Source organism: Pteropus vampyrus, unplaced genomic scaffold (genome assembly GCF_000151845.1).
Source record: "Pteropus vampyrus isolate Shadow unplaced genomic scaffold, Pvam_2.0 Scaffold213, whole genome shotgun sequence".
In the NCBI taxonomy this organism is placed as follows: domain Eukaryota; kingdom Metazoa; phylum Chordata; class Mammalia; order Chiroptera; family Pteropodidae; genus Pteropus; species Pteropus vampyrus.
The window spans coordinates 765,430-776,524 of NW_011888994.1; the positions used below are offsets into that span (position 1 = coordinate 765,430).

The 11,095-nt window shown below is 39.9% G+C and overlaps 1 protein-coding gene across 6 annotated transcripts in view; it reads right to left on the minus strand.

Moving 5' to 3' along the window:
• The window catches only part of ARHGEF28 (Rho guanine nucleotide exchange factor 28), a 272,376-nt gene that overhangs the window by 44,498 nt on the left and 216,783 nt on the right, over positions 1–11,095 (minus strand). For all 6 annotated transcript variants that reach the window (XM_023538177.1, XM_023538179.1, XM_023538175.1 and 3 more), the window contains 5 exons: positions 10,453–10,707; positions 8,836–8,912; positions 4,174–4,352; positions 3,086–3,177; positions 1,768–1,950 (listed from right to left, as the gene is read on the minus strand). In XM_023538177.1, the coding sequence (XP_023393945.1) occupies positions 1,768–1,950; positions 3,086–3,177; positions 4,174–4,352; positions 8,836–8,912; positions 10,453–10,707 (786 nt within the window). The remainder of the gene's footprint in view (positions 1–1,767; positions 1,951–3,085; positions 3,178–4,173; positions 4,353–8,835; positions 8,913–10,452; positions 10,708–11,095) is intronic.

Below are 11,095 nucleotides of genomic sequence, written 5' to 3' on the forward strand. Positions count from 1 at the left end.
GTCTCCCTTGATCTTGCCAGCTTGGCCTTCCTTCTTTCCTCGAGCATGCCAAGCTCATTCTAGATGCAGGGACTTTGCACGCATTGTCTCTCTGCACAGTAATGGTCCTCCCTCAGACTTCTAGACGACTGGCTTCTTTTGTCTTTCAAGTCTCATCTCAAAAAATAATCTCCTCAGAGAGGTCTTCCCTGACCCCTGAAAAGCCTTCACCTCATTCTAATCCCATTACCTTATTCTCTTGTGAATTTCTGAAATGTTCTTGCTTCCTTGTGTATTGTCTGTCTTCTTCCACTGGAAGGTTTTATGAAAGCATTACTGTTTTCTTAGCACCAACCACAGTGCACAGAATAGATGCTCAATAAATATTTGGTGAATGAATGAGTAAATCCAGCAGCAGACCCCACCTCCGCCAACCTCTATGCCCTTCTAAAGACCTCAGTTTCCTCAACTTATGAAATTAAAGTGATAGATTCCATGAATTCTTAATCTTCTTCCAGCTAACATTTCTGAGATGCTAAGCCAGAGCTTGGCAAACTTTTTCTCCAAAGGACCAGACAGTAAATATTTTAGGCTTTGTGGGCCATAACATCTTTGTTACACTATTCATCTTCGCCACTGTAGCAAGAAAGCAGCCATAGATGATATGCAAACAAGCGGGTGTGGCTGTGTTCCAATAAAACCATATTTACAAAAACCGACAGCGGCACGCATTTAGTCTGTGGTCCACAATTTACCAACCCTTGTTCTGAACAACAGCATTCCCTGCTTCTCTCTCAGGTGGTGGCCGTATTACTTCCCAAACCCTTTGTCCCTATTGTCACTTCCAGACTATTAACCCCATTTCTCCCTTTAAATCCTCTTTTCCCTTAAAGTTCGTGCCATCAGATTATACCACTCACTGCCCCTCCTTATTGCCAGCCATTCTTCTACAGACTCCTTAAACATTTTAAGCTACTATTGTAACTCACCTCTTCCCCCCAACGCCACTCCTGTCAAAATTCTCAGAAATTCCAGTTCTATGAGCTTCCAAAACCCTGGCTTCTCATCTCCTTGACTCTCTTACCTTTGGTGATCTTGTCCTCTACCCTACTTCAGCCACCAACTCCCAGTTACACCCTAGACTTTGTCACTCTCTACATAGCAGAGTGTTTCATTTAAAACGCAAATCAAACCAACTCCTCTACTCAAAACTCGATAATGCTTCCAGTCCTACTTAGAATGAAATTCAAAGTCGTTACCTCCTTAATAATCTGCATTATTAATCTCCAGATAATCTGCATCCTAGTTAACTCTGACTCATCTCTGAATACTCCGTACCCCTCAAGTCACTCTACCTGCACCGTCCTCCTTGCTGTTCCCCAAAAACATCTGGCACTCACCTGCCTCGGGGCCTTTCTCTGCTGTTCCCTATGTCTAGAAAAATCTTTTCCCAGATAGATATCTATTTGGCTTTCTCAATTCCTTTGTGTTTGCTTACATATCGAAGGGGCCTTCACTGGCTGGCTACCCTGTCTAAAACAGGACCTCCCCAACTCCATCAGTCTTTATCCCCCATACCCTACTTATTTTTCTTCATAGCACTTGACATAAGCTGATATATTTATTTCCTTATATTTCGCTATTTCTGTAATATAAATTCCAGGAGAGTCAGGACCTTGTCTTATTCTGCTGTATCTTCAGCACCAAGACCGCCATGCACGGCTCTTAGTAGGTCCTCAATAAACATTTTCTAAACTTGTCACATCAAATCTTTTGGAAGCAACTTGCCTTCTCTCAGTGCTGCGGCCAGCAGGGAGGCCGCCTGGGGAGGCTCCCCAGGGTCCGGTTTAATGAGGAGGTGGGGCTCGAGATGAGCATCCTCAAATCCACTCAGCTCTCCAAGTTCAGCATAGATATGCAGCTTCTCCTCCAAATAGGTACAGATTTGTTGGTCCTGATTACTGAGTATATCTGTGAAACAGTATTTAGCACAAAAGGTTATTATATGACTATAATGATTAATATGAACATTCAAGTTACAAGAAAAAGATGTTGCTGATTAGTAAGCAGGTAAAATTCAAGTTATTGGGTGGGACAGATCCAAGTTCAAATCTTAACTATTTCATTTAGTGACTGTAGCCTCCAGCAAAAGACTTAATTCTCTGAGCTTTCATTATCTTTTCTATAAATAAGGTACACGATATATGTCTGTTTCCTTTTCCATTCCCCTAATTCCAGAAAAACCACAAAGCTGTTCTTTGTTCAGGCTGTTTTCTAAATATTAAGCTCAGGAATGAAATCGAGGTGGCTTGTCCATAATGAGAGATACCCACAGGGGAAAACAATGCAAAGGCCTGAAACAGCTCAGGCTTCAGTCAGCCTTGGTCAAAACCAAACACACTGGTTTACGTTTTTTATTTCTAAACATCTAATTTCTTTGACCACCTTTTCATGCATCACTTTTCTCTGATTTCAACATGTCACAGCTTAAAGGGATCTTAACCGGCATCTAATCCAGGGGTGTCCTCTCTGCCTCAGAATCACCTGGGGAGAGTTTAAAATACTGATGTCTACTCCCTAACTCCCACAGGTTCTGAGTGAATTGGTTGAGTCTGGGGTCCAGGCACCAGAATTTTTAAAGACCTCCCCCAAGTGATGCTAATTCCAGCATCACTGATTTAACCTCATTTTCTTGCTTTGTGGACTTGGAAACCAAGGCCAGGAGCTACTTACTACTGTGTTCCTTGTTCAGAGTCACACAACAATGACCCGACAGTGCTGGGACCCAAAATTAAACCACTGGATAGCAATTGCAATGCCTATCTGTGCCACACTGCCCACAGTTACTATTTCATATACGTTATGTGCAGAATTTAAAAATATATATTTTTTTAATCACTAAAGAAGAAGGAGAGGGACATCTTATCTGAGCACACCAGTGCCAGTACTTTTTTTTTTTTTTTTTTTGAGGGAGTTAAGGTAGGCCTTGGGTACACAGAATGAGATCAACCATTCAGTCCTAGCTTCTCGTTCACGATGCCTGGGCTTTCTCCACGTCCACGAACACCACCACGACGAGGGAGCCAGAGTTTCCTGTGCCACGCACCTTGACATTGCTGAATTTTGGCCACTCTTGCTTCCGCTTTCCGCCTCTCTTCATCAGATTCACTTGTCCTTCCTCCTTCCTCTTCTGGGCAACTTTAAAAGACAACAGCCAAGAGAGACAACCAAAACCAGTCTGAGTATCTTCAGGTTCATTAGAAAAACACAGGAACTTGGCAGTAGAATTATTCGAAGAAAAATTCAGCCTGAAGAGAATCTGTCATGCCCCCAGGCCAAGAGATTTGCTTTTCTTGAGCAAATAAAGGACCCTGCATACTATAACATAGCTCTCAAAGTCAGCAGTATAGAATGATTCAACTATTTCAACCAACAAACACACACATACACACAAAAACATACTCATGTACACATACATGCAATAATAATAGATACAACTAAAAATAATAATTTTGCTTTCTACCACATTTGGAAAGTTCTATTCTTAATGGATTAAAGTAGAGGAATTATAGAAGGTGGAAGCGGAGTGCCAGGTTGAGTAGGGTACATTGGAAATGCAGGAATTTTATGTAACATCATTCGAGATCTAAATAATCAAATTAAGAATGATCACCCATCGACCCCTCCTACCTATTGTCCTTGCATAATAGTGAGAAGTAAGTTGACTTTGAACACTAATCTAAAAACATTTATTGAATGATCCTTCAGAATTCAGCAAAGAGAGAAACAAAACACGTTCCCTGCCCTCAAGGAGCTTCCAGTCTAATAAGAAAACATACATAATTAAAAAGATAACAGGTACAAGGCAGTGTAACAAGCATGAAATAGATGCTTTAGAGAGCAGGTGTTAAAAAAATTTCAGGCAAGAAAGACACCGCCGGAACTGAAGAGGTCTTCACGAAGGTGAGCCATGAGCTGCACCAACGATGGGCAGGATTCACGCAGGCAGAGGGGAGATGGGGCGTGCAGGGGGGTGCAGAGAAGAAAGCTGCAGATGAGGGGCTATCACAGGCAGGCGCAGGGGAGCAGACCACGCTGGCTGAGGTAAAGTTTTCATGCAAGGAGACACAGTCAGAATATTTTCCCCAACTGAACAAGTCCATTTCCTGGATTATGGACAGAAGGAAATATTACCTTTCAACAGCCTGTTGGATCCGTCTCATCCAGTTATTTCGTTCCTCCTTGGAACTGGTATGAATTTCATACATCTCAGGACCAGCAGATGAAGCACTGATCAGAAACATTCCTCTCTCCTCATTAGCAACTTCTCTAGCAATAAGCTTCTGAAGGGAAATAACGGATGGCTTCTGATCCTATGCAAAACAGGAGGGCGCACAGATGAAACAGCATTCTGTCTTAAGTAAGGGTCTCACAAAACACATTAGCTAAGGCAAGCAATAGTATCGGGCAAACCTTAATATCATGTCAACCTTTTCCAAAGAGCTGTGGAAGTTGGTAAGGTCTCTAATGGAAAGACTATGGTGAAGAGAGGATGGAAAAAAATAATACAGGAGAATGTTTGTCCTTAAGAATTGGTGATTTAAAAGGACAACTTTAAAAAAGAGAGAATAATCAGAGCATTAATTTAAAAAACCCAAAATGCCATAGTCAGGGGTGGAGTGAGTGGTTTTTCTAGAAGGGTATGGATAAGAAATAGTACATCGACTATTACAAAGAGATTGAGATGGAAGACCTAAAGAGTCCATTGGATTTGGCAGGTAACAGCAATACTTTTTAATAACGTGATGGGTACAGCACCGAAGAGTGGACTATAAACATAAAAGGCAAAAATAAAGAGGTAAGACTTTAGATTACTCAGACATCTTCTGATATCATAGGAGAACAACAACATAACTTCAATAGTTCTACCTGCAAATTTCTCTTCTTCCCACCAACCAGGTGAGCCTTTGGTGGGCAGAAACAGGTCTAATTCATCTTTAATTCATCTTCACACACCTAGCATGGTGCTTTGCATAGAGCAGGCACTCAATAAATGTCTGCAGAACTAGATTTAGTTTAATCGCATCAGAGGGGAATAGGAAAAATGTCTAAAATCCGGCATCCAACCTATGATTAAATCACCACTTCTACCAACATTTACAGTGATCCTTCAATGTCCAATTCAAAGATGAATAAGACACTGATAATAACAACATAGGTAGGCAGCTGTAGTTGAAAGAATAGTCAAAAATATGCCTGCAGCATGATTAGTTTTGGGGGTAAATGTAAAGAATCTCCTTTGGTTAGTGGCTTCTACCACTGCTTATAGAGTCGGTTGCAGTGTGTGGTTTGGCTTCCCCCTCATGGACTGAGCAACACTTTTATCCAGATCACATCCACCGCTTACTGCTGACTCCTCAGTGCTGGCTTTGCTCTCCCAGCACCACTCGACTCTACCACATCTGAAGCTGTATGCAAGAGTCTGCCCAGAGTACCTCTTCATCCCTGTCCTGCTCTCTAGTTAGGGAGAGCTCCTGCGTACTTTTGACATCCCTTAGTCGATTACAGATCTACTAAGACCTTATTTCCTTTCCTTCTTTCCATGCAGTTTTAACTTCTTCATCTTACACTTACATCTTACACTTCATCTTTTTACACTTCATCTTACAGTGTAAAAAGCCTCTGTAAGAAAAGAGGCAGAGTAGGTTTGAATTGCTCAAGGCGTAAGCAAGAGTGAAATTATTTGATCCAGTTGGTTAGTGTCACAGCAAGAGGGGAGATAGTGGGGTCAGATATTTTTAAATGAAAAATAAATGGGTAGAAAGTAGCATCAATTAAATCACCATCAGACCAGGATGATGGCATTAGGGACATGCCCACCATTATTCATACTAATCACACATGAACATCAGAGATGATCAGGAATTTAAATTAAATCTCTAGGAATGGAGGTAACATGTCTACTTTGGAGACCAATGTCAAAAACCGATGGTGCGAAGGCTTAACCCAGACTGCAGAGATGTTTCATTTGTGCCATAGCATTTAAAAACCAGATTTTTTTGGACTCGTTGTCAATAATTAAAAACTGGGGGATTCCGCTTAAAAATTTCTAGACTTCTGGGTTCTTGGGAAAAGCAGAAGATTAGCAACTCTGGGCCCATATACTCATTCAAAAACATGCTATACCTGAGTAATCCTGTCCTCTTTGAGACGGGGCATGTACTTGCCAGTTCACGTTACTTTCTACCACTTTCTATAGGCTTCTCGATAAAAACTTCACTCCAGTTCACTCATTTACATTCCTGCCTAATTTCTATAGGCACTGGAGTTGAAACCTCTGCCAGAGAGGAAGCGGAAAAGGAGCTGCTACCTTCAGCCCATTGTTCCGACATATCCATTTGTGATTCCAGTGTGGCTGATTCTATTAGTGGGCAATTCTATTCAAGATTCCACTGTGGTAACAAGACCTAAAGGTCACTTCCTATTTTGAACTTGCACTTGCACATCTACAAGTTCACTTTGTCTTTATTATTGACCATTCATTTTGAAATTACCTTCTTTGAAATTCAAGACATCCTCCTAGACTCAGTATTCCAGGATTTAGTAAATACATCTACTTTTTCCTATTCATTTCGTAGATTTGGATCCTACTGCCATTTCCAGCTGAGTCCTCTTTAAAAACAAACAAAATTATCTTGTAGGGAAGCTACTCCAACCTCTTGCTACTTTCAGCTCCTTATCTTCTGGCCATTTCCAAATTCATCATGTCCTCCGAAACATGCAGCAAGCATTTACTTAAGAAGTTTTTCTAATAGCACAAGAGAGAGAATCTCACCTGTGGGTATTAGTGTGAAGTTAACTTTCTAAAATTCTAAGGTGAGAACTAGGAAATCCAGATATTTGTATACTCCTAGCCAACACATCAATTCCCGTAAGATGTTAATTAGAAAATATTTATGATACATGGGCTGTGAAAACTAAATATATGATGAAACGAAAAAGCATATAATTGAAGAGTGCACTTGAATCTTTTAGGATAATGCTCTCTTTTGCTTTCTGACATCGGCAAGGGCTTAGCTGGCTTTTGTGAAGGCAGCTACATGCCAGGCTAACATCTTCAGGAAGCAGTTACTGCTGTCCATTGCCAAACACACTCTACCGAGAGGAGCTAAGTTGTGGCTGCCTTCAATTTGGCATTCGGTGGATTGCTTTCCTTACTGAATGGTAAATGTGGTCTATGGGTGGCACAGGTAATCCTTCAAGATGTCAGATAAGAGAGACAGATACATATTTCAAGTAAATCATCACTGCTTGATCTGAATCCATATGCTCTGTTGTCCTACAAAAATAAAATAGCTGTCTTTATGCTGTGTCTAATTCTTGATCCATCAGCAGGTCATTTGGCCTATAATACCATCCAAGAAGCATGATTTTCTTCTCTTTCAGGTCTTTGGTTTTGAAGTAACCTTTGTTTCTATACAGGTGTGGAATAAATCTGTATTCTCTCTCAGCATGGTCCTCACCAACCCACAGGTCAAACAAAATGGTCCCACCTTCTCACTTATTTATTCTTTTTTTTTTTTTTTCTTTTCAGAGCATCCCAGATAACAGCAGAGAGGAGTTGCTAGACAAATCAGTAGGTTATCACAAAATTTGCAATATATATACTTCAAAAGAATAAGAGACATGGGGACCTGTTTAAGGCCTCTTGTTATCCTCTGGTATAGCTTTGTGAAAGAATCTCTGACCTTTATAGAACTTGGCATCATTATGATGATAAGAGACAATGTGCTGAACAGGGTGATGAAACCTATTCAGCCAACCTGACAAGCACAGATGGGCAGGTAAGGCCCTGCACTAACCTCTTCCTCCCTATCACACATCACTGGGCAGACATGCTTCTTTGTTTTCTTTGAGCAACATAACAGAAGATTTTAAGCTTTGAATTTGCCAAAACTGGTTGGCATTGATAATATCTGTTAATGGTATCTGAATATCCTATCAGTCAATGGATGATAAACACTAGCATTTTAGAGAGCCACTATTATACTGTCCACACTGGCACTGTATACTAGATGCTTTCCTCTGACAGGGCCTGATGCTCCATGATGCTGATAAGGAGTTAATTGATAACTCCTTGTCATCAATTATCACTTGATCTCCCTTCTTTAAGAGAGTCTTTTTGGACCACAAGATGGTGTGTAAGAAATGTTATAAAATACTGGTTTTACTGCTAATCTAGCTGTGCTGGCAATAAGATTAACATAACACACTATAAAGATATGTGTTCTATATATAGCCTTAGTAATTGGCAACTATTATAGTAGAGGAAAGAATCTTCTTTAAACCTCAGATACCGGGATGGTGTTTTCTGTTAGTTAGAAGGAACTTCATGACAATTATGAGTGGGTTAGCAATAGGTACAGCAGGCACCATCCAGTGGAAACAGGGCAGCAAAGTGCCAGAGTGACCAGCATTAACATCTGAGAAGTCAAGGGGGGATGGTGTCTGGAGGAAAGACTAAGCTAGCCAGATGGCAGATGGTCACCTGGGGGGAAGTGGGGATTAAGACAGTGCCTATTCACTCACCAGTACCAAAGCACTTCAATATTTTTATAACTGGTTAACCTACTGAACCAGATGACTACCTGTGCTGGGTGTGACAACTCAACACTTACGCTAGTTAAATCCAATTCAATGCTTGTTATAAACAACACAATTGCTAATTATAATGGGAATATGGTAGGGGCATATTTTTGCCAAAGACTATTTAATGTCTCTAGGAATTTCAGGCATATTTCAAGGAGATATAGGATTAAACCATTTAAAATATGCATCACATGGCCATATACTTACAACAGCTGCAAAGATGTATTTCTGATCTTTTTCTTGTAAAAAGAGCAGCACATCAGTTAGAAGTAGAGCTAGAATATCTTCAAAGGAAAAACATTACTAGTATTAATGAAGCAAACCACAGTTCGAATGTCATTATTAAATATTCTGATTTCATGTTTGAAATTTAAATAAATTTATCAAAAATAAAAGACTAAGATTTAGTCTAATTATGAAACATTAAAAAACACCTGTATTATGATAGTCAAAGATAATATTTTATAGATAACAAGCTGTGTTTAAATGTGCATGTTCCTGTGTGTAACTATAAGTATTGCTAAACCTCCAACAAAATTTAATGTAGCTTTCGAAATGGAAGAAAAATATCCAATAAAAAAGAAGGTTCTAACAGAATGGAGCGAGCCTTTACCTTTATATGGAAAAAGGTGCTTAATTAAAACCGTTAGAGGGCAGCTTCTGCCTTGAATTATATATACAAATCTGCTATTTTGTTCCATCTAGATCTGAGGAAAGTTTGAGATCCTATATTTCCCTTACAAATTGTTCAAAAGAACCTGTCTTCACTATACCACTGAACACTCTGACACAGTTATCAAATTATTTATTCCTGTAAAGGGATACAGAGCAAATGACTTGGCGCCATAGGATCTACAGATTGTGGTTAATATTTTAGTTTGGTTAATATTCTAATTGTGGTTAATGTTTAGTTTCAATTTGCTGATCAACAAAGCGCATTTCAGTCATTTGTTGCAACCTCCACCAAAACTTGATAAACATCCAATGGAAATAACAATCTCTCATTGCTTACCTCAGGAAGATAAGATGTATTAAAAATGAGGAGAGCAGACCAGTGGTTCTTAACTCTGGCTGTGCAGCAGACTCACCTGAGAGCTTTTAAGCATCCCCATATTTGAGCTTCGTCTCCAGAATAATAAACTAAGAATTTCTGGGAGAAGTCGTGAGCATTAGTAAATTTTTTAAGCTCCAGAGGTGACTCAAGTGTGTGGCCGGAGTTGAGAAAGCTTTGATCAGGCAAGGTGCTAGCTACAGAATCAGCCCTTAAGAATCTCAAAAAAAACTGTTTTAGACTCTAACCAGATTAACAGGGTCAAGTTAATGCCCATTAGCAAACAGTAGCACTGAGGAAGCACTTACACTAATGCAAATGTGTCTACTTATGCAGTATATTGCTCAGAAACGAAGATGACGTACAGAGCTGAGTTCTTCCCTCAGTCGGCTGCCAGTCCCAGGCTGGCCTGGCAGACTCCAGGTGGACAGGGGTACTGTTTCACTTTCAACACACCACAGCTGCCAGATTAATACTTCTGTGCCAATTATTAGCAGAATTCTCATTTCCTTTGATTCAAACATCACAAACTTGTGAATTCATAAAATATATATGATGGCTTTTGCTTGGGAGAATGAACTCCCACCAAAGGTTTGTAGCATTGGCCACGTTTGCCTATAGAAGTTCACAACTTGATCCTATAGGAATCCTTCCACTGACCCAGGGTTTGTGTGTGTGCCTGCATCTCTGAGTCACTTTTCTTTTGAAAATCGGTACTCTGTTAAGTAACATGTATGAAAGAAAAGGAAATCGATCTGTTAGAGACACAGTACCTTTGAAACGGCCAGTAGCGGTTTTCCAAAAAACAAAGCCATCATATAACAGAGTCCTTTCTTTGCTTATCAGTGCCTGCTTCCTGAACACATGGCCATTTTTGAGCTTCGTACATGTTTTGTTTTCAATCTTACTTAGGATCTCAAGCCATTTTTGGTTTTTCTCATATTCGTTGACTTTTAAATCCACTGCTGCAATCATGTCCTTAATTAAGCAAAGAGCTTTGCACAAGTCTTTATGTTCTTCAGTTCTTTCTGCATGGGAAAAAGAAAGAAAGAAACATTATACAATAAGCCAGAGTGCTAAAGAAGACAATTTTTTCCCCTATAGTTTAAATAGTTAAATGTGTAATCCAAATAGCAAAAAATCTCATAACAAAAATATTGGATTAAAATCCAAATACTAGGTCACTCTGCATCCCTCTCCCAAAAAGAAGCGTAAAAATATTTAATTACGAAAGATGTACAAAAGATTTATCAAATGTGCTTCAGCTGAAACGCTGTGCAAATAGGATATCTGATTTCTAGGCACTGGTTTGACCCTTCCCCTAGAACAGGGAATGCGTTATAAATCCTAGCCTAGGCCTTCCTTCCACCTTCCCAGACAGAGGTAATCAAGTAATCCCCAAACCGAGTTTCTCAG